This window comes from Chelonoidis abingdonii, chromosome 3, assembly GCF_003597395.2.
Source record: "Chelonoidis abingdonii isolate Lonesome George chromosome 3, CheloAbing_2.0, whole genome shotgun sequence".
NCBI classification, from domain to species: domain Eukaryota; kingdom Metazoa; phylum Chordata; order Testudines; family Testudinidae; genus Chelonoidis; species Chelonoidis abingdonii.
In genome coordinates this window covers 32,857,563-32,881,654 of record NC_133771.1, presented here as the reverse complement: position 1 = coordinate 32,881,654, position 24,092 = coordinate 32,857,563, and the positions used below count along the sequence as shown (strand labels likewise).

The 24,092-nt window shown below is 42.6% G+C and overlaps 2 protein-coding genes across 3 annotated transcripts in view; one reads left to right on the top strand and one right to left on the bottom strand.

Annotated features, from left to right (window-relative positions):
* ADAM17 (ADAM metallopeptidase domain 17) overlaps window positions 1-24,092 on the bottom strand; it is a 443,735-nt gene that overhangs the window by 183,470 nt on the left and 236,173 nt on the right. The window lies entirely within an intron of this gene.
* The window catches only part of ASAP2 (ArfGAP with SH3 domain, ankyrin repeat and PH domain 2), a 192,536-nt gene that overhangs the window by 110,050 nt on the left and 58,394 nt on the right, over window positions 1-24,092 (top strand). For both annotated transcript variants that reach the window (XM_032795190.2, XM_032795188.2), the window contains exons 12-19: window positions 1,574-1,661; window positions 5,545-5,593; window positions 5,705-5,871; window positions 8,314-8,447; window positions 9,117-9,211; window positions 20,203-20,392; window positions 22,437-22,522; window positions 22,726-22,841. In XM_032795190.2, the coding sequence (XP_032651081.1) occupies window positions 1,574-1,661; window positions 5,545-5,593; window positions 5,705-5,871; window positions 8,314-8,447; window positions 9,117-9,211; window positions 20,203-20,392; window positions 22,437-22,522; window positions 22,726-22,841 (925 nt within the window). The remainder of the gene's footprint in view (window positions 1-1,573; window positions 1,662-5,544; window positions 5,594-5,704; window positions 5,872-8,313; window positions 8,448-9,116; window positions 9,212-20,202; window positions 20,393-22,436; window positions 22,523-22,725; window positions 22,842-24,092) is intronic.

Genomic DNA, 24,092 nt, shown 5'->3' with positions numbered 1-24,092 from the left:
ACCCGAGACCATTCATTGTTATAGCAGAGTCAGAGGGCATGTCCTCTCTATGCAGAGAATCTCCAAATGTATTTCTGGCTGCATTCTCTTCCATCAGCTCTCGAACTTCCCTCACCCTCACTACTCCCCATGGGGTAAGATCTCATTCCACCCGAGGGTAAGCAACAACTGTGGCATCTCTTCAGAAGATACTGCTCCTGGACATCTGTAAAGCGGCCACATGGGGCTCTGTTCTCATTTCTCTGGTGCAGTATGCATGCATAACCCACAGTGGAATACAGATCGGGACCACCCATCTCAAAGAACCTCCAGTTATAAGTAAATAATATCCTCATACCAGCTTGGTTTTATAAAAATTTGTTTGCATATTGTAAAGCCTTATTTTCTTGTATCAGATTGATAGGGTAAACTGATAACCATGCTTATTGTTGTGACCTGTTAAGTTCTTTTCGATCTGTTATGCATTATTCTGTCTTTGCAAATTTCTTTACCAGATTATTTAAACTAATTTTGGTCCACAGAAGCAGTAACTTCCCTCATTTAATTTGATTTCTGATTTAATTGCTCTAGGAAAGTGTATAGATAGCTTTTGTTTGTAGTGATGTGTGTGATTTCTGGATTTCAGCCATCAAGATGGTGTCCTCATACACTGGAGGGAGGGGGAACTATTTTGGGGAGAAAGATGATAATTTTTTTGACATCTCCATTCCCCTTTTACATTTTTTTTAGGAAGACCTATTGTTAGATTTTACTTTTAATGAAACATGGCACTTTTATTCAAAGAGAAATTGATAATGGGAAAGAGGATCCCTGTCTGGAAGTGTTGAATCTTGGGACTCATACTATTTTGACTGGCTTGCTTTTAGGATGTCTTTGGTAGCTCATCCTCCCCTCTTCCCCCGCCCCTCCCCCCAAAAAGAGGAAAGAAAAGAAAAAGAAGAGTATATGCTTATTTTTAGAGAGTTTTGTAGTGAACTGTTTATTCTCCAGCAGTGTGGCTTTATAATATATGGGAGAGAAGACAATTACTTGTTTTTCTAAAGGAACTATAGTAATAAAATAATAGAGCCACACTTTCCCTCCCTCCTGCCAACTAGAAGTAGTAATGGAAATATTACTAGAATGGAAATGATTTCATTTGATCAGAAATATTCTAATGATCAAGGCAGCTATTGCCTTTGTTATGTCTGTTCCCTTCAGACAATTATTACGGTAAGTTAACCAAAGAGATGGTTTATAAAATGGTACTAGACCCATCCTTTACAGTTAGACTCCCTTCACTTTCACCCTATACCTAATTACACCCATTCTGTCAATAGGTAAGGGAGTCTAGGTTACGTACTCGGGAACTAGAAAAAAATATAAATTAAAGTATTCCTTGCCCTACTCTTGTCTGATACCCCAAAAATATGGGTGCTAGCCAGTTTTGGAAACTTTGTGGTCATACTCAGATGTCTTGTAATAGAATAGTATGCCTAGCTGCAGGCAGATTCTTCCTACAGACAAGCAAATTCTTAATCCATATGCATCTTACTAAGGGATATTACTTTGTGTGTTTTTTATCTTTAAATAGGCTAACCGACCTCCTGCAAAACTCAATCTGTTAACTTGCCAAGTGAAAACAAACCCAGAGGAGAAAAAATGTTTTGACCTCATATCACGTAGGTTTGTTGTTTAGTTCCTTAGGTCTTTACCTCTAGTAAACATCCAAAGTTCAAAGATTATTTCAGAAAATGTATCAGATTTAAAATATTAGTTTAATGTATGTGCAATATGTTACCGTTATGACATTCCCTCTTTAAAACTCTTTGCCTTTCATCTCTTTCTCATAATGTTCCTTACTAAACTTGTTCATTCGCAAAACTATTCATGTTTAAACATGGGCTTGTTCCTTCATTTCACATTATCTTACATCATCCTTCAGTGGGGTCACAGTGCTGAAGTAGTAACAACTACAGTGTTTCCAAGATAAGTTATGATGTCCTAATTGCAGAGTAATTAGTTCAATACAGACTCAAACAAAAGACTTAGAGCCGTGACAGAAAATTTCTTTATTAAATTATAAGTGCATTAGTGTCATTAATAATCACAGAAAAAGCAATGAAAAATACTTTTCCTAAAAATTGATTTGATTTTGATTGATTGATTTTGCTTAATTGTAAAATGCCCAAATTAAAGATACAAAATATCAACATTAAAGACTTGTATTATAAAACTTATACTAGGATTAAATGTAATTGAATAGTGGAGTTTTTTCTTTTGTTTGAGTATTCTGAAGATTTTTATGTTGTTTTTATTAAGTTAATAAAATGCGTGCAGTACATATTACAAGAATATGTACATGTATACTATAAAATGGGTGAAACTTACAATTTTTTCCTTTGTTACCTATCATTAATATCTCAAATGTACATAGTGTACCAAATTTTCTGCATGTCTAAGTGGGGGAAATACTATTGAAATCAATGGACCTGTATCTGTTTACACCAGCAAAAATATGGCTTTCATATTCAGCTTTATCCCATTGAAATGTTCATTTTCTGTTTTTATATAAACGTTAACAAAGAACAAACCATAACATAGTAAAACCTTTTTCCAGGATTGGGGTGGTGGGGGAAGGAGGAGGCAACTAAAAATAGACGCACATGTTCCAAATGGATTGGCTGACATAATGGACTTATCCACTGTAGAGTTCCAACTTTTGTACCTAGAGTAGATGTAACTTTTCAGATATATTAAGACTAAATCTTGTAGGCCAGTATCTCTGTTGACTTCCTCAAACTAAAAATATATTGTAATCTGTACAGTATTACACCTGAATAAATCAAGGCCAGGGTCACATTTTTTTTTAATAACTATCCTGTTTACCAGTAACCAAAGCTGTTAACTCCACAAGAAGGTGCACCTTAATAACTTCTGGTATTTTTATTTTGTTTTTATACCCAGTTGTTACCTGATAAAATATAGTTGCACAATTAGCTTTTTTTGCTTTTGGAAACCTCTGGATTATTTTATACCAGTGTGTGTCCTCTACCCCTATTTTTAAGATTTTGAATAAAAGAGTCATGTTTAACTACTTTACAAATAATCAGTCTACACCTAGCTACATACATGGGGTAGACCCTAATTCTGCAATTTAGTCATCTGAGTAGATTCCTGTTTCCCTGCAGAATTCCACTGATTTCAAGTCACTGGGGTTTTGCAGGGACTTAAGGCAGGTTTTCACTACCCACCGGATTGGCGGGTAGTGATTGATCTATCGAGAGTTGATTTATCGTGTCTAGTGTATACGCGATAAAATCGATCCCCGATTGCACTCCCCGTTGACTCCAGAACTCCAGCTCGTGAAAGGAGGAAGTGGAGTTGACTTGCCGCCGTCCTCACGGCCAGGTAAGTCGACCTAAGATACACTGAGTTTAGCTACACTATTTGCATAGCTGAAATTGTGTATCTTAGGTTGATTCCCCCCCCCCGCTAGTGTAGACTTGGGCTCAGAGTTCTGCTCACACAGAATTAATTGCAAGATAAGGGACTTTGTTTGCTTACATTAAAAATTTTATCAAAAAAGACACACTTTTTTTACCTTAATATTTAACTAAATTGTGGTATCAAGGGGTAAAATTTCCAGAAGTGCCTATGTGACTTTGGAGCCTAGTCCCATTTTCAAAAGTGACTTTAGCATTTAGGAGCCTAAGTCCCATTGACTTTCAGTGAGGCTTAATTTCTTAAATCATGAAAGCACTTCAGAAATTTTTTACCTTGTATCGTTATTTGTTTTGGTGTACAAGTTATGAATTATAATGATGATTTGCATCACTCTTCAATAAGCACTGCACCCTTCCACACCTTTGCTCCTATGTCTTTCTCTTTTCTTTCCTTCTACTCTGCCTCTTATAGGTTCTTTATTTTCCATTCTCTTTCCAAAGCTGTATTTGCTGGTTGGCAGTGGGTTTCAACAGCACTTATCGAACATAGCACCAGCTTGTTGATTTTTTTTCTTCCAATTTTTTCAAAAAGAAAAACAAAAGATTTGGAGTTTTAAATTCAATCTTATTTTGTCTTTTTAAGTAAAAAGCAAACATGCTGAAGTGCTTATCTTGGGGAAGAGGCATAACCTCAAATGTAATTCCATTTCATTTTTCCCTCCTTCATTTGGTATCCACTCTCCATAATTTTGGCAACTTTCTTGATCCTGAATTTTGTCCCTGTATAATTTGCTTGCAAAACTGCCTATCACCACTTCTTTACCACTGCCTCTACTCAACTGTTGATGTCATCCTTTATACTTTCATCTCCTCTCACTATATCTGTTGCACCTCCCTTCTCTGTGGATTCCCAAGTCCCACTTCATCAGCATATGCAGAATATTGCTGTGGACCTTATCCCATGTACAGAGAAGAGTAGTCACCTCATAATTTCCCCCAATCATTCCACTGTTTCTTTTTATATTAGGATTCAGTTACAAAAAATGCCCTCTTTTGCGTTAAAACCCTCTGCAGACTTGCTCCAGCCTACTTTTAAAATCCAGCACCTCTCTACCCTGTTTCTCACTAGGTACTGGCTTCCTTTCTGTCCCTTCACACAGTCTCACCATTCTTGGCATGAGAGCCTTCTCTACAGTTTCTCTCAGCTGGAACAGCTTTTTCCTTATCTTTGTGCCTTGATGACTTTGCAACTCATGTAAATGATAGATGAAACTCTTTTTCTCTGTTTCTTGCTTTACTTACATAATTCTTCTTCTCCTTTAGCTGTTTTTTTTTGTTTGCATTAGTTCTATATTCTGTATTACTTAACTCTTTAAAATTTTTATTTCTTTTCCAAAGACATAGTCAATTGTAATTTTTGTATTATAGAATTATGGTAATGATGTTATAGTTATCGAAGCAGAGGAAAGTCCTTCATGTCCGATTTTTTTAAAATATTTGCCATTTGGTTGAAATTCCTAATATCTGCTCTTAGCGCGTAGGTGAACTTTTGTTTGTGTGCCTGAAAACTTTAATAAAAGTCCATTAGGCCATTTTTGAGTTACCAAGGCAGGAAAACTCACTCACAAAATTTTCAGATCCTTCTTATGTGCTCAGATGACTTAAAAAAAAAGAATTTGTTTGGCTTTTTTTATTTGTTCCCCATGGACTTGTCTTCACTTGTCTTCTTTGCAAAAGTTGTTGTTTTATCCTGTGGCTTGTATGGTAAAGGCACAACTTCTAAATGATGAAGTCAGTTTCTAAAGGAAGACAGCTGCTATTTTAAAAACTGCAATATGAAGGTGCAGTGAGGATGGCTTCTAAACAAAGATGTAAATGTATAATATGCATAATATTGGTAAAATTCACCCCTATCCAGAAGGTCTATTGAACCACTTAAGACCTCCACACAGTGGTGAATGTCACCTAAATGTGATTTTTGTTTCCCCCACCCAATTACCGCCTTTCCAATGGTGAGAAAAGAGAAGTCAATAGTCAATTATAAGCAAATTACAGCATTGTTGAGAGCATACCTCTATATTCAGTATTCAATATTGGGTCAATATATATTGTTATGCAGATGACAGAACCTATCACTTTCAAGCAGAAGATGAACAAGAGTGTCAAATGTGAGTTACTTCACTACTTTTGTTTCTGGTGTTGCTATTCTACTGTTACATTTCATTGAACTTTAGACGCCTATAACATTTTGAACAGCAAAATATTGCTATTGTTTTTAGATGGACATCTGTGCTACAGAACAGCAAAGAAGAAGCTTTAAATAATGCATTCAAAGGTGATGATAACACAGGAGAAAATAATATTGTCCAAGAACTGACAAAAGAAATTATATCTGAGGTTCAGAGGATGACAGGAAATGATGTGTGTTGTGACTGTGGAGCACAAGGTGACTAATTTAAAGTATTCTTTCAGTGCATTTCTAATTGGTAAAATTATATTTCTATTAAGAGTGTTTAAGCTGTTGATTGATATTATTCCCTTTTCTCTTGAATTCAATTACCCATCTAGCAGAATATGCTAACAGCGTAATTGTAGAAGTTCATTAAGATGGATTTGGTATATCCTATTGTCAGTTTAAAAAAAAGCTTTTTGCCTTTCTCCTATAGATTCTGATAATTAGCCAGGCTAATGTTACTTTTGATGCAGTAATTACAATATCATATATTATTGTTGAGCCTTCCATTATATAATTTAAATTTTACTGTAAACTCAGTAGAACTGGAAGTCACACTAGGATATTACATACATTCTGTTAATAATTTTTGTTAATTTTTATTTTTTAATTGTTCTGCCTGGCTTTGAGAACTGGCCAGAGGATAATTCTGAGACTGTACGCTCATTTGAAAACAGTGCATCTGCTTGCCTGTGCTTTGGAGTGTGTAATTTTCCCTCTTGATTGGTATTGTTGATCAGTGAAATTCTGTTGTAATCCTTTTTAAACAGTTTTTAATTCCTGCTATTCCCACTTTCTTCTATATGACATAGCTCAGAAACACTACTTCCTTTAGTGACTGTCACTTCATCTGAAAACACCAGATCTTGTTTTTTCTTTTCGTTTCACTGATCTGAATCAGTAGTAACTCAATTAGTTAGTTTGATGTATAACTGTGTAGCATGACAGGCACTCACTGCTGCCATGCCTCCTGTTGGTCATCTGGGAATTAGCTCAGTTCCAGCCTTGGAGCGCCTCCTGTTGGCTGGTGTTTTCCTACTGGTGCCTGCTTTCTCCTGATCTCCACCACTGAGCACTTCAGGCTCTCTGTCCCTCCCAAACCCTGGTGCCCCTTACCTTGTGGTGCTGTCCCACAGCAGTGCCCCCACACTCTGGGTCTCCCCTCCCCAGGACACCTCAATCCCCTAAGCCCATCTCTCCTGAGTGACACACCGCCAGTCCTTATCTAGCCCCTTCCCTCAGGGGCAAACTGCAGTCTGAAGTGGCCACTCATCATCAGCAAAGAGTTTGGACCGTCCGCCTTTCTAGCCCCAGATGCTTCCCTGCAGCCCTAGTATGTCCCCTGGCCTTTAGCAAGGCCTCAGCCTGGTGACTCACCAGGCCAGAGCTCCCCAGCTCTGCCTGCCTTTTCCCAGCCCTGTCCTGTCTCAGGGCTTGGCTACACTGGAGAGATGCAGTGCTGGCTGGTGGTGGGTTTACAGCGCTGCAACTTACTCGCCGTCCACACTTGCAGGGCACATACAGCGCTGCACCTCCCTGGCTGCAGTGCTGGCTATACTCCTGCTCTGCCTGGGGTATAACGATTGCAACACTGGTGATGCAGTGCTGCTCCGCCAATGTGGCCACCAAAAGCACTGTAACTGGCCTCCAGAGGTATTCGGAGGTATCCCAGAATGCCTGTTCAGCCACTCCCAACAGTCCTGCAAATGCTGCAAATGTGGTCACACTGCAGCGCTGGTAGCTGTCAGTGTGGCCACACTGCAGCGCTTTCCCTACACAGCTGTATGAAGACAGCTGTAACTCCCAGCGCTGTTTAGCTGCAAGTGTAGCCATACCCTCTGATACCTTGCTTACTCTCCCAGGCAGCCTGGTCCTCTCTGCTCCTCAGCTGGAGCAAGAGTCTCTTACTCCCTCACCCTGACCTTTTATCAGGGTCAGCTGGACCCTAACTGGGTGTGGCCACCTTGGTGACTGTTTACCCAAGGAGCCTCGCTTGGCTGCCTTTAACCCCTTTCTAAGTGGAGCGGGATGACCACCCGCTACAGACTGGTATGAGAAGAGTCAATCTTCCTGCCTCTGAAAGGGCTAGTTCAGTGAAGCTGGGGTCAAACATTGTTAAAGAGTTACAGAACTGTTTAGATTTTAACAAATGAATGATTTTCATTTGAAGTGTAGGGAACAGAGGAAAGGGAGAATGTTGTGGAGAGATGAGTATTAGGTAGAGAGAGATTCCTTAATGTCTCTGAAATGTTTTCTTGAGGATTCTTTGTGTCATGGTGAAGTATTTATTTTCATGTTACTGCTGTTGCCCTTAGACTAAAATATATACTCCAGAAAACAAAAATGGGCAGCTAGGTATTATTATTACTTATATTACAATAGCAGCCTCAGGCCCTAATCTGGAGTTTTGTCCCATAATGTTAGCTACTGTACAAATACAGCCCCCAATCCTGCAAAGGCTGAGGCACATGAGTAACTGTATATATAAGAGCAATTCCATTAAGGGGCCACAGAGATAGACACATACTCCTTCCTAAGGAATTTAACATCTAAAGCTCACATTTTGACTTCATTTCCATATTATTAATCTTTACAGTGCAATCATTACCTAACCAAACTTCAGTTCTGTGCTTTTTTTTTTTTCCTTTGCTTCAGATCCTACCTGGCTTTCAACAAATCTGGGAATTCTGACTTGCATTGAATGTTCAGGAATCCATAGAGAACTTGGTGTTCACTACTCCAGAATGCAGTCACTCACGTTAGATGTGCTGGGAACATCTGAACTTTTGGTAAATGTTTTTATTAATTTATAAAATCGTAGGAAAATAGTGAGCGAGTTCCACTTCCTGTATATTTTTGTCATTTTAACTATATTTTTTCAGACTTTGAAGTTACCTTTTGAAAAATACAAGCAAGAAATGTTCCTTTCTCAAATTAAAGCTCACTGGAAAACATTGTATTACTGAAGAAACTGTATGTCTGGTATTAGAATTTGTATTAATAAAAGAGTGATTGTTTTTGGTGCTTAACAGGGCTGTCTTTACAGTAAGTTCCTTTTAAAAAGAATACAACTATATGGCACTTAAATAGTGCCTTTCGTGTGAGGAATTCAGGTATTTCTCCACTGTTTACCTCTTACCTTACGTTGAATCTTTCAGCAGAGAATTTCAAAGTGTTTTTTAAACTTCAAGAAAATCCATTGAAGTTAACTTCAGTGGGCTTTGGATCAGGTACTTAATTGTGAAGACAACTCTTGAGGGAAAGGAAGGTATTGTCTTGGTTTTAGAGATGGGTAAACTGAGACCCATATAACTTGTTCAAGGTCAAACAGTCAGTTGCAGAGCTAGGACTAAAACCCCCAAGTCCTGATTTCCATTTATCTTGTTCTCTGACTACACAGTGCTTATGGCTAGTTACTGAACATATCTGTTTGAAACATAGGTATTTATTTTTAACAGCTTGCCAAGAATATTGGGAATGCTGGTTTTAATGAGATTATGGAATTTTGTCTGCCAGCTGATGAGACCGTAAAACCTAATCCAAGCAGCGATATGTAAGTATAGATCCATTACTTGTTGAAAACAGAAAGTATTTAAATTGGCATCAGGAATGTCTTCTGTGCTGCTTAACATGTTTTTGCACTCCATGTTGTGTGACTGTTGGTTTGATTTTCACCACAAATGTAAACCTTTTTCTGATGCCTTAGTGATAAGTAAAGTATGCGTTCACCTTATTTCCCCCTACCTCTGATTCTGAAGTAGTGAAGGTTATGTGTTACTAAGTCGCTCCATTATACCTTACAAGTTATGGGACAAACTCACACTGACTGATGGGGATGTTGAAATCCCCAGAGCATGGCTATAGTAGGAGACACTAAAATGAAGAACAGCCTACTGAGAAAAGAACAAGAGTACTTGTGGCACTTTAGAGACTAACAAATTTATTTGAGCATAAGCTTTCATGGGCTACAGGCCACTTCTTCGGATGCATAGAATGGAACATATATTGAACACGCGCACACACACGCGCGCACACACACACGTGCACACACACCCATGAAAAGGTGGGAGTTGTCTTACCAACTCTGAGAGGCCAATTAAGTAACAGAAAAAACTTTTGAAGTGATAATCAAGATAGCCCAGTACAGATAGTTTGATTCTCATATCAAACTATCTTGCTTATCACTTCAAAAGTTCTTTCTCTTACTTAATTGGCCTCTCAGAGTTGGTAAGACAACTCCCACCTTTTCATGCTCTCTGTATGCGTATGTATATCTCCTCAATATATGTTCCATTCTATGCATCCGAAGAAGTGGAGTGTAGCCCACGAAAGCTTATGCTCAAATAAATTTTAGTCTCTAAGGTGCCAGAAGTGCTCCTGTTCTTTTTACGGATACAGACTAACACAACTGCTACTCTGAAGCCTGCTGAGATCACTGAGCACCTTCAGTACCCAATGACTTCAATGGCTTTAACTGAAGGGCTCACTACCTCGCAGAATCAGGGTCTGAAAGTCCCAGCTTCACCCGCTTCCTTTCCCTACTGCATGAACTGAGAGAGAAAAAAATTGTCCCACAGTGAAGTGAGCTCCCTAAGAGTCAGAAGCAGCCCTGGCTCAGCAGTATGATATCAGGGAATGCTAGCCATCTGGCTTTTCTTTGTTACCCACCATTTTTTTTTAGTTTGGTGCTGTAAGGAAGATGCAATTTAACAGAAAACAAATTGAAAAACAAAGCTGTTTTTTCATATTAATGATCCATATCTATGAAAAACATTTGCACTGTCATCTGTTTAAAGGATAGGAAATTAATCTGTGTGATACAGCTCATCTGCCCAACTAAATCTCCTGGGATATGTGCAAAATAACAGTCTGCAAAAATACCAGATAATCTTTTTAGGCGGGTGGCCCAGATAAAACAATCTGTTGAATTAAAAGCAACTTCTAACAAAACACTTCATATGAATCTGATTTTACATCTGAATTCTAATTGAAATTGTTACCCACCAATAGTTAAGAATGTGTATTCAACGGTTGTACTACAAATAACATTGTGAGGAACTCTCAAATAAATCTGAGAGGCTAGGCACTGTGAAAGAAAGGGGAAGGGTTAAACAAAATGAAAATCTAAGGACAAGAGAAGATTTTTGAAGCATACAAGCTTCCTGCTCCTTTGACAGCCTGATAGATAATGAAAAAATTAAAACCAGGAGAACAAGCTTTGAACAAAGCATACTTGCTCTGATTGCCATCGCTCTTTCGGTAATCTGTAACAGATCGTACATTAAATAATTCTTAACAGCAGATTTTAAAAACAATTAACTTCAAACTTAATGTAAAACAATAGAGTAGAAGCATAAAAGTGTTTTGAATTTGGTGCAGTTTTCATTTGTATTTGACTAAGTATTTGAATATCACATTCTCTGTTCTTTAGATGTCTTGTTTGGAGCTGACCTCTTCATTTAGATATGAAATTATACAATATATTCGTAGACTAACTTAAAGTAGAAGAAAAAGAAAGAGTAGACAGTTTCCAAATGTTGAAGGAATAATTACCTTCATTTTCAGTGACTCCATCCTGTACATCTACTCTGAATTGTCTAATCTATCAATTTTGATACACTCATTAGTATACTGTCTAAGGCCTAAATTGTGGCTTTGGCACAAACTCTCTATGCATAGGGTAGTATATATCTGCACCACCTCAAGACCACAACAGGTGAGTAATTATACCTCTGAGAGATACAATTCCTTGCTCAGTTAGGGCAAAGTGCAAAGAATGGGGCAGACAATCACCAAAACTGGTTGTTATTTCTAATACTTTAGATTCACCAAGCCAGCAACAAAACAGCTTCCGCAATACCTTACTGGTTACCTGGAAGCCAAAAACACAGCTCCCTTAAAGCAACCCAGCCTTGGGCTTCCTCTCAGACAGCCAAGTCAAATATGATGAGGATTATTGAAATCTTGGTCATTATACAAATAGTTCTATCAGTCCCAAAGGATCAGACACATTACCCTCCAGGTTAATGTATATTTCAGATCCTGCCAAATTCTTATCAACTAAACTAAAAATTATTTAAAAAATGAGAGTGAATATTGGTTAAAAGATCATTTTACATGCAAACATGAATGGAGTTCTTAGGTCATTTTCATAGTAGAGATGGTGAGTTTTAGAATTGCAAAGAGTTCTTTCAGAATTAGTGGACGTTGGACTGTACCTATGGACTATCAGGGTGATTCAGAATGGAATTGAAGACCTCAGTCTTTCGGCTCAAACTTTCATGTCAGATCTGCTTAAGCTTTATCAGGAAAGGATCAGGTCCCAAGAGTTTTTTATAGTTTTCTGGCAAGCTCTGATAGTATCTTGACAGCAAGAGTTCCTTGGGTGAAGAATAGTGTCTTTGAAGTAGAATTACCTATTTCCTATGTATACACAGATAACTAGTTGCATTCATCAGCATAAGATAATTATCAATTAAGCAATTTATAGACAGGTTACTACAAACTTCAGAGAGAAATATAGACAATGACATTATTACATGCAAGTTCTTCTTCGAGTGCTTGTTCATGTCCATTCCACATTAGAGTGTATGCGCGCCGCATGCATGAGTGTTGGAAACTTCTCCCTTAGTGGTACCCGCTGGGCTGGCGGGGCCCGCACCTGAGTGGTGCCACTGCACCAGGCATATATACCCCTGCTGGTCCGACCCCCTCTAGTTCCTTCTTACCATCCATGGTGGTGTTGGAACAACCTCTTGCTCTCCTACGAGAAGCAATCCCTTAGCTTTAGAGTACTTAGCTGCTATCAGTTCATTAGCATTCTGTTGTCTGGACACTTAATAGATTAGGTACTTGGAGGCTTCCAGCACCTGCCCCAGGCGGTGGGGGTGGGAGGGGGCGGGGTGCAGGCCCACAGGCTTAAGGCTTGCGCCACGTGCCGCAAGCCTATGCTGGTTAGTGACCCCCACTGCTCCTGTCTACGTTGCCCGGGGAAAGCACACTAAACAGAGAGGTGTAAGATTAGCAAAGCGTTTAAGCCTAGAACAAAGAAAAAGAGAGATTTTTGCTTGAAGCAGTTCTTGATGGAGGCAGCGCTGCAGCCTCCTCGGTGCGTAGTGCCCCGGAGTTGTCAAGAGACCCGGTGCCGGGCAAGCACCGCAAGCTGTTGGCCCCAGAGAAAAGTAGACCCTGGCACCGCTCATTCTCCCCAGTGCGGCCCAAGGCCAAGCCAAAAGAAGGGCATGGACATTCCCGCAAAGGAGACTGGCGCCATCTAAGGGCCCGGGCACCGGAAAGAGTGGGATAGACATTGTGCCGGCACCGGTGGCACCAGTGCCACAAGTCCTTCTGAGTCCAGTTCTAAGTGAACTCAGTGAGGACAACTGGCTCGAGGGAGTAATGGATCAGCCCTCCATGCCTGGCACCTTTGAGGCGGTGAAGGACCTCATTAGGTTGTCAGTGAGCCCCCTTCGGATCAGGAAGAAGCCTGCAGCACCTGGGCCCGCGGTGCCGTCGAGGAGAAAGCCGGCAATGGTGCGCCATTCAAGGTCACTATCTCAGCATCACTCCTGGCGTTGGTCCCAGTGAGTGTCTAGTCTGCGGACTCTCAGTTACCCCTGACACAGAGGGAAGCCTTAGTACCGGAGATGAGTCAGCGCACGGGGTTAGTGCAAGGAACCCGACGCTCTCTGGCACCCTCCAGAGACTGGCACCAAGAGAAGGTGAGCTGACCATCGCCAAAGGCGTCCAGAAGTCACTAGTCTAGGTCTTGGGAGCACCGACACTGATCCAGGTCCCACGAGCAGCGATACCGGTCCTGATTGGCGAGAAGCTGCTCGGCGATCTCCCGCCATCACAGGTTGAATGCATTGCTGTGGCCTTTGTGCTCGGCGTCACCAGTCTGGCGCCGATTTGGGCTGATACAGTTACCCGCACTGGGCACTGGACAGCAGAGATCATCAGGATGGGTGGCAACCCCAGTGGGGTCCACTGGGACCCTGGCTCTTCTGGACCCCCTGGGCCTACCACCCAGTGGCCAGCGGCTCCCTCCAGGGCCAGCTACTCGGTGCACCAGTCCCGGTCCCCACACTGACTCTCCTCTGTGTGGGAAGCCACGGCATCCAGACTATCTGCGCCGTCGCCAAGTGAGAAACTGGAGAAACTGGCATTGAGTCCGGTGCCGCCCAGGATCAGCTGTCTAGGCCTGAGCTGCATGCCCCTCTTTCGGGGGAGGGGTACCAAGGGGATTAGCAGGAGGAAGTGGAGCAGCTGCTGATCTCGTCATCCCCGGATGAAGTGATGGCAGGCACAGCGGTATCAGGACCTCCTCCAATAGACCACAGAGTCCACCAAGAGCTTCTGCGTAAGGTTGCTCATAACTTGGGGTTGCAGGCCAAGGAGACAGTTGAGCAGGAGGACCCCATGGTAGACATCCTGAGCCCAGAGGGTTCATCCAGAATAGCACTTCCGCTTATTAAGACGATGCAGTCGAACTATAAGACTATATGGCAGACCCCGGCCTCCAGCGTTCCAACAGCCAAAGGTGTGGAATTGAAGTACTTCGCCCTGTCAAAGGGGTACGACTTCTTGGTTTGCCACTCAAGCCCATATTCCCTGGTAGTCTCAGCGGTAAAGGAGAAAGAGCGCCATGGGCAGCAGGCCCCAGCCCCTAAGGCCAAGGAAGCGAAGCGCCTGGATCTGTTTGGCAGGAAGGTGTATTCCTCAGGGGGCCTCCAGTTGAGGGTTGCTAACCAACATGCCATCCTCAACAGGTATAACTTCAGCTCCTGAGCGGCAGTGGGGAAGTTTAAAGACAGCCTCCCATAGGGTTCCCAACAGGAGTTTACGGCGCTGGTGGACAAAGGCAAGGCCGTAGTGAAGACCTCTCTCCAGGCCTCCTTGGATTTGGCGGACATGGCGGCCAGGACAGTCGCATCTGGCATGGTCATGCAATGCTCAGCATGGCTGCAGGAGTCAGGTCTGTCGCCTGAGGTACAGAACTCGTTCCAGGACCTCCCATTTGAAGGGTCCGGACTTTTTTCGGACTAGATGGACGCAAAGCTGCATAGCCTCAAGGACTCAGGGGCCACACTGAAGTTGCTGGATATGCACACCCCGGCTACCAAAAGAAAGCCCTTCAATCCCCAGCTGCCTTCTCAGCATCGCTATCAACCTCGTCCTAGGCAGGAGCCCTACCACAGGCGAAATGGGGATAACAGCAGGCGGCGTAATGATGATAACAGTAGCTCCAATAGGCCAGGCCAGAGCCAAGGCCAGCATAAGTCTTAGCTCGGCCCTAAACCAGGCTTTTGAAGGTACTGTCAAGGACAGCATACCGGACCAATCGCCGGATCCATCCCCTTGCTTCCTGGATCGCCTGTCCCGCTTCTCCTGTGCGTGTCCAGTACTACGTTGGACCACTGGATGTTATGCACAGTGCAAAGTAGTTACAGGCTACAGTTCTCCTCCCTGCCTATCCCCCACCCCTCTTCCCCGTCCCTTTTCAGGGACCTTTCTCATGAGCACCGCCTGGAAAAGGAGGTTTGCAAGCTCCTAGAGGCGGGTGTCAGTAGAGTTGGTACCGAAGGACTTAAGAGGAAAAGGGTTCTACTCCCTCTACTTCCTCATTTCCAAGGCCAGAGGAGGCCTTTGATCCATTCTGGACCTGCGCGGGCTCCACAAGTTCCTGGTCAAGGCCCAGTTCCGCATGGTCTTTCTGGGCACCATCATCCCTTCCCTGGATCCAGGGGACTGGTACGCTGCCCTCAACATGAAGGATACGTACTTTCATATCACCATCCGCTCAGTGCATCGCTGATTCCTGCGCCTCACTGTGAACCCAAAACATTGCCAGTTCACGGTTCTCCTGTTTGGCCTAGCTGCGGCCCCACAGATGTTCACAAAATGCATGGCGGTGGTGGCAGCCTTCTTACTGAGGCAAAGGGTTTGAGTTTACCCATACCTCGACGACTGGAGATTCGGTCCCATGTGCAAGTGGCCCTGAGACTATTCCGCACACTGAGATTCCTGGTCAGCACCCCCAAGTCCACCCTCATTCCAGTGCAGATAGTGGAATTCACAGGGGCAGTCCTAGATCCAGTACAGGCAAAGGTGAGCCTCTGAGTATCACGATTCCTGGCCATCCAGCAAGCAGTGAACTCCCAGAGCCAGTTTCCCTCTACAACGGTCAGATGCTACCTGAGGCTGCTGGGCCACATGGCAGCATGCACACATGTGGTCAAGCATGCCAGACTGAAACTCAAGATGCTGCAGGTTTGGCTCGCCCGTGTATACCTCCCAGGCAGGGACCCCCCCTTGACTTGGTAGTGACAGCCCTGGAGGATATGTTAGACTCCCTGCGGTGGTGGCTGTCCCAGACCGTGGTTTGCGAAAGCGTCCCCTTTGCTGCACAACAACCAGACTTGACACTTGTGACGGATGCGTCAGACCTCAGATGGCGAGGCTCACCTAGGAGACCTTAGGACTCCGGACTTGTGGTCAGGAGTGGAGTGGTCGCTCCATATCAGCGTGAAGGAACTCAGGGCAGTTTGTTTAGCCTGCCAGACTTTTCACGCTGCTTTGAGTGGTCACAGTGTGACAGTTCTGACAGACAAGACGACTGCCATGTTTTACATAAGCAGGGCGGAGCCCGTTCCTCGCCGCTCTGCCACGAGGCTCTCCTCCTCTGGAACTTTTGCAAAACCCATGCCATTCACCTCAAGGTGTCACATCTTCTGGGCGTATGGAACAAACTGGCGGACCACCTCAGCAGGTCATACTGCATGCATGAGTGGACGCTCAGAGCGGACATCATGTATTTGCTTTTCCACAAGTGGGGGTTTCCTCAGGTAGACCTGTTTGCTGCCAGGGCAACACCCAGTACCCGCAATTCTTCTCATTCCAGGGCTGCAGCCTGGGCTCAATAGCAGATGCGTTCGCAATCCCCTGCTTTCTCTGGTACACAAGGTCCTGCTCAAGGTGTGCAGGAACGGGACGGGGGGGGGGGGCGGTTATCCTCATCGCCCCAGCCTGGCCCCGCCAGCACTGGTTCACCACACTCCTGGAGGTGTCGGTGGAAGTTCTAGTAACCCTGCCCCTACACTGGGATCTCATCACGCAGGACGGAGGGCGGCTCCTCCACCCCGACCTGCAATCACTGCATCTGATGGCACGGAAGCTCTGTGACTGAACGCTGTAGAGGGCCAGTGCTCCCTCCCTGTGCAGCAGGTTCTACTTGGTAGTAGGAAGCCCTCTACCAAGGTGACTTACCTGGCCAAGTGGAAGAGGTTCTCATGCTGGTGTGGGCCCCAACAGGTTCAGCCATGCCAGGCTCTGGTGCCTACCATTCTAGAGTACTTACTGCACCTCAAGCAGCAGGAACTGGCTCTGTCCTTGATCAGGGTGCATATGGCAGCCATCTCCGTCTTCTACCCGGGGTTTTCAGGGGGCTCGGAGTTCTCCCACCCAATGGTGGAGCGGTTCCTTAAAGGACTGGGGAGGGTGTTCCCTTACTCACGCCCCTCAGTCCCTCCATGGAATCTCAACTTTGTCCTTTCTAAGCTCATGGGGCCCCCGTTTGAGCCACATGCCACCTGCTCCCTTCTCCAGCTTTCCTGGAGGGTGGCATACCTGGTGGCCATTACCTAGGCCAGAAGGGTATCTGAGCTGAGGGCACTCATCTCGGAGCCACCATATACAGTATTTCATAAAGACAAGGAGCGGCTCTGCCCACACCCCAAGTTCCTCCAAAATGTGGTTTCACAATTCCATCTGTGCCAAGACATTTGTCTGCTGGTGTTTTTTCCCAAACCCCGTGCGGATACCAGTCACCGCAGTCTGCGCTCCCTGGATGTCCGTTGGACATTGGTGTTCTACTTGGAGCGCACCAAACCCTTTCATAAATCCGCGCAGCGGATCTCCTCCTGGATTACAGACTGCATTCGGGCATGTTATGACCTCGCAGGTGTTCCGACCCTGGCGGTCATGGCCCATTCGACCAGGGCGCAAGCAGTTTCAGCAGCTTTCCTGGCACAGGTCCTGGTCCAGGAGATCTGCAGAGCAGCCACCTGGTTGTCAGCGCATACCTTTACGACCCACTACACGGTCGACCAGCAGGCCCGAGAGAATGCGGTGGTTGGCGGGGCAGTCCTCCTATCAATTGCTTTGTGACTCCTACCATCCTCCGAAGCTAAGCTTGTGATTCACCTGATGTGGAATGGACATGAACAAGCACTCAAAGAAGAAAAAATGATTACCTACCTTTTCGTAACTGTTGTTCTTCAAGATGTGTTGTTCATGTCCATTCCACCACCCGCCCTCCTACCCTTCTGTCTGAGTCACCAGCAAGAAGGAACTGGAGGGGGTCGGGCCGATGGGGGTGTATATGCACGGTGCAGTTGCGCCGCTCAGGTAGGGGCCCTGACAGGAGCTGCTAAGGGAAAAGTTTCCGACACTTGTGCATGCGGCACGCGTACACCCTAATGTGGAATGGACATGAACAACACATCTCGAAGAACAACAGTTACTAAAAGGTAGGTAACCGTTTTTTTCACCTACATGTTAATATTCCCTTTCGATCTCTGACTTAATAGATATAGAAACAGAAAGGAACCATCTGTTTACATGGTTAACATCTAACAGGGAATATATATGAAAACACATACAATTAGTATTACCTCTAATTCTCTAACAGTATAGGTTTGCATTTCAACACATTAGTCTCTCTAACATGAAATGGCTCTAATTACCATTTACATATCCTTTAATATGTCTGTAAAGGTTGAATCTGGGTCAATTAGCCAGCTAACTGTGTAACACTTTCTGGCCCTCTGTCACAGATACAGTTCACTCCCTTCTCCTACCTTTCTCTGGTGGGGAGAGAGGGTAGTAATTTGGGCATATAGCAACAACAACATGCTCCAACTCATATGTTCTATTAGTTGTTATGATTTGAATTACTGTAACACAGGGGTAGGCAACCTATGGCACGCGTGCTGAAGGTGGCACACGAACTGATTTTCAGTGGCACTCACACTGCCTGGGTCCTGGACCCAGTCCGGGGGGCTCTGCATTTTAATTTAATTTTAAATGAAGCTTAAACGTTTTGAAAACATTATTTACTTTACATACAATAATAGTTTAGTTATATATTATAGGCTTATAGAGAGAGACCTTCTAAAAACATTAAAATGTATTACCGGCATGCAAAACCTTAAATTAGAGTGAATAAATGAAGACTCGGGACACCACTTCTGAAAGGTTGCTGACCCCTGCTGTAACACCTGGAAGCCCTAAGTATGACCTGACTCTTTTGTGCTAAGCTCTATACAAACATAGAACAAAAAGATGATCCCTGCTCCAAGGAGCTTACAATCTAAGTATAAGACAAGAAGTGACAGATAGGAAGTACAGGTAACCAGTGTGACAATATTGGTCAGCATGCATACCAACAGCTCCAAGGCTCCACCCATTCCCTGCCTATATGTTCCAGTTATGGGAAGTAGTGGGCATACAGAACCTGCTTACTGTTATGAATCTGGATCCAAGGTCTGGGTAGTATGTGCAGGAGTGTAAGGAAGGTTTCTTGTACCCCCGCGCAAGCAACTAGTATAAACAACAAGCTATCTCAGTGCATGTTACATAGGATTAGTGTCAGCAAACCAAAATATGAAGCTTTGAGATGACTCTCAAGCATAAATCTGGTATAATCATGAGCGCAATTTCACATCAGGGTTTTAGAAAAGACAAAATTGTTGCCAAATGTCTCAGTGTTTTTCTGTATCACTGAGGATATTGGATGTTCAGTTCATCATAACTTTAATACAGTAGAACCTCAGAGTTATGGACATCTCAGGAATGGAGGTTGTCCGTAACTCTGAAATTTTCATAACTCTGAACAAAGCTCAGTTCAGACTCCAACAGCTGACACTGCAGGTCAGGCTCCAGCAGCAGCTGATTGTCCTACTCAGCGCTGGCATGAGTTTGCAAGTTTGTCCCTCTCCAGGCGGGGTGTGTGTGCGTGCGTGTGTGTGTGAGAGAGAAAATAGTGTGTCCCCCTCCTGGGGGTAAAAACACATCCCCCTGCTGGTCTCCTGCTCTGCTGGCTCCGGCTGCCTTGGGCTAGCAGCCCCAGTGTCTTCACCCTCTAGCTAGCTGTAAGGGGCTGCCCTGTGCGTGGGGGTGAGGTGGGAACAGGCAGCCCAGATGTGTCTATCTTTAAAATGCAATACAGGCACAGTACAATATTTGCTTGGCGGGGCAGGTGGGGGAGAGTGTTTGCTGCTACCTGATTGGTTACTTCCGGTTTCACATGGTCCGGTTGACCAGTCAGTCTGGTGTTCATATCTTTGAGGTTCTACTATAGTTGTTTTTTACACTGAATGAATAAAACAAACTGCATGTTATGTGAGAGTAGGGGACTATCAAAATTAATGTGAAACAACCCTTCCCCAGACTAGAGATTGTTTAAAATATTTTTGCCTGCTTATGTGTGTGTCTGTAGAGATATTGTTAAAAGTTTTAAAAGTAAATTATATTCAATTTCAGGAATGCAAGAAAAGATTATATTACTGCCAAGTATATTGAGAGAAAATATGCAAGGAAGAAACATGTTGACAATGCAGCTAAACTGCATAGCCTCTGTGAAGCAGTCAAAGCAAGAGACATTTTTGGATTGGTTCAAGTATATGCTGATGGTGTGGATCTGACTGAAAAAATTCCACTAGCCAATGGACATGTAAGAGTGGCAAATTTTCCTATCCAGCATTTTAATAAGAGATACAGCATGTTTTTATTAACGAAAGTGACAACTAATAATTTTTGAGTAACTCATATAAGTCCTTACTATTATAAGATGTTTTGTAATAGAAAAAGAATAGAGTAAATGAATTAAACCTCAAAATTAAAATCACTCTAATTTATTTTCATGATTTAAAGTGCACTATTTAAAAACAGCTCAAGTCTGTTTTCTGTTTCGTTTAAACCAGTTTTATTTGTCTTTTGGGGGTGAGGGGAGAAAGTTTCTACAAAAGAATATCTTTCAACACAGCATGTGTAAGGATATTGAAAATTTAACATTTGGATTCATCTGATTGATGTGCTAGTACAGTTTCATTCATTATTAGAATTGAAAATCTGGGAATATTTGGTCTTCCACATTTGTCGTGCTTGTAATCTGCTTAGGAAGAGATATAATAATTGGACTGTTCAGAAAGTAGCCTGTAGTGCTAATGTTGCTTAATAATTGACTGAAAAGCCACACTGAAGAACATGAACATAAAACAAAACAAAACAAAAACCTCTCTTTCTGGGCTTGATAACTTCAAGCTTTCTCAAAACACATTTGTAATTCTGTTTATATGTTTATATATAAATCAGAGCTTTCCAGTTTGATGATAAGAAAGGGATAACTAGCTTTCAGGCTCAAAAATAGATTCCTTTATTGTTACTAGGAAGAATTCTCCAAGTGTTTTATACAGCTGTGAGGGACTTCAGTTAGTTTGTGTTTTTAGTTTTGTTTTAATTTAGTTTTAAATTTGAACAGTCAGCTGGACAGCCTTTCTGGATGTTGAACTCTGCAAGCATCCCCCTTTCTAAAAGCCCATATCTAGAATTAATTCACCCATTAGGACTCAATTCAGCAAAGCATTTATGCACATGCTTAAGTCCCAGTATCTTCAATGAGACTTTTAAGTGCCTTGCTGAAGAAGGGGTGGATGAACTGGGGCCATAGCTTTTAAAACTACAGCTGGATTTTCCCACAGCAGGTCTGCATTCCTGTAAATACATTAACTCTTCTAGGTTTTGTGGAGTTGGCAGCTTGATGTAGTGTTAACTAAGCCTGGTTATAGAGTTAAAAGAATTGCATACACAGTGGTAGAAAGGGCAGAAGTGGTAAATGCTGCCTTTTGCCATTTTCACTTGATTTTAGGTTCTTTTAATAGATTTAATTTGAATGTCAGAATGTAACATTAGATCATCTAGTCCGACCCTCTGTATATTGCAGGGCATTAAATGTCACTCAGATAACTCTTTTTATTAAGCTCAGTTGGACTAAAGCATTTCAGTCTTCAGGAGACTAAACTGTTGTGTGCCACGGCCTGAGAACAGGAGAGACCAAGATGCCACTAATGCCTGAGGTTCTTGCAATGGCAGAGAATTGATTTGGTGGGGTGTGCCCAGATGATCCTAGCAAATGATCCAGGCTGTCTAGGAAGGCAAAAAACCTCCCAAGGTCCTTGCCAATGTGACCTTTGGGAAGATTCCTTCCTGGCCCCAAATTTGGCAGGCAGTTTAACACTGAACATGTGAGCAAGACGCGCCAGCCAGAAATGTAAGAAAAAAGATTCTCTGTACTATGGAGTGCTTGTAAAGTTTGCTGTAGAAGAGAGCACTCATAAGCAAGACCAGGAGTTGGAGACAGTGGTCCAGATTTCCAACTCACTGATCCCAGCATAAACCAAGAGTAATTCTGTTGATGCTTATGAAGTTACATCAGTGTAAAACTGGTGTGGAAGGAGAATCAAGCCCAATATTTTCTGACAAATTCTAAACTCTAAAGGTCTGGAGAAGAGTATTACATTCAGACTTGTAGGGGAAATGTGATTTTTATTTATTTTATTTATTTATATTATTTTTTTTTTTGAGGCAGGCAGAAATCAATATTCAGGAGTTGCACTGTTACAGTGTAAAATTTGTGCAATGTATAATGTGAGATGTTTTCCCTAAAGATTCTTTGAGCTGATAGTCAAAAGAAACACTTTTTTTTTTTTTTTATTTAGGAGCAAGACGAAACAGCACTTCACCTTGCAGTTAGATCAGTTGATCGAACTTCACTTCACATAGTTGACTTTTTAGTGCAGAATAGGTAAGTGTATAATTAATTATTAAAATGCAACAGTTTGAGCTATATGAAATACTACTTCACATAGAGTTACAGTGGGGGCAAATTTGATTCATAAAACTTTAATTCTGTCTTTTGAAAATCTAGTTGCTCAAGTGTTTGTGGGAAGATAACTTTATTAGTATGTGGCTAGGAAATTAATTTGAAACAACTTTTTTCCCCAACAGCGGCAACCTTGACAAGCAAACATTTAAGGGTAGCACAGCTTTGCATTACTGCTGTTTGACTGACAATGTTGAGTGCCTCAAACTGCTGCTGAGAGGGAAGGCTTCTATTGAAATAGGTAAAAGGATAATGTGTACTCTGTTTCAATATTTGCTACTCTTGCAAATGATCTCTTGGAAAAGTGTAGCAATGATAAATGAAGATTAGCAATGCATCTGCATTTTTCCTTTCTATTGTGTAACATGTTCCACTGTATAATATCTCAGTTGTTTTAGAAATGATTAAAATATTGGTTTTTTTAAAAATTCAAGCTTAAACAAAGTAGGGTGGATTGATGAAAATTAGTGATTTAAATCATCAAGCGGAAAGCCTTGAGTTAGATCATCGATTTTAATCAACTTTTCCATTTCTATTTCCATTATCTAAAGGAAGATGCAGTCTCATTGGTTGATATAACCGTTAAAACATGTTGTTTTGCAACAAAATAGAGCCTTTACTCTAATTTTGGTACACCTTTTTCCTCCTAGAATGGTACACTATATCTATATATTTTTATTTAAGCAATTGTATAGCAATGACACTTTGAGGTTCAACCCAGACCAGTGAGAGGTTGTGTTGCTACCTGTCCCGTAATCCTGGGTGCCTGAAATGCTCTGCTGTGGCTCACAGCCCAGACACCAGCATCCAGCTGACAAGCATGTAGTTCCCTGAGTGTCTGTGTCCTTAGCAGGCTTTGTTCAGTGATCTAATACCAGCAGCCTTTCTAAAACACAGCAGCTCCACCCTGGTCTCCACCAGCCTTGGTAATTGCAGGGTGACCACAACGCACTGCCTGTCCCAAATTTCCCCAAAACCATCTGCCATGAAGTGTCCAGCCCTCTCCTGGAACACTAAGGGGAGTAATAAGGTTTGTTGCTCCTTTAAAGAGACAAAAGTACAGCATATTACTTTAATTTCAACAATTCTTTCAATTCAAACACAGCACTGAATTGGATTATAGTAAAAATAAAACAAGTGTATTACTAGAAGGACAATAGGTTCAGTGATACCAAGTAGAAAGGATTGGACAGATTACAAACAAACAAAAGTAAAAATACATTTTCTAATGGCTAAAACCTAACTTAACACGATATATACTATGCCCAATGTAGTTTTCTCACCATTCTTTGTCTGGCGTGCCTGACCAGACTCAGTGACCAGGCCTCAACACAGAGCACAAAATGTTTGGTTCCTTTGTCGTCTTAGATGTAGGATAAAGATGGAGTCTCTCTCTGTCCATTATATTCCCAAAGGAATTTTCTTTGTCCTGCAAGTCAGGAAGGCCTCCTGGGGATTTCGTCTCCTGTATCTTTCTGAGATGCAGGAGCCA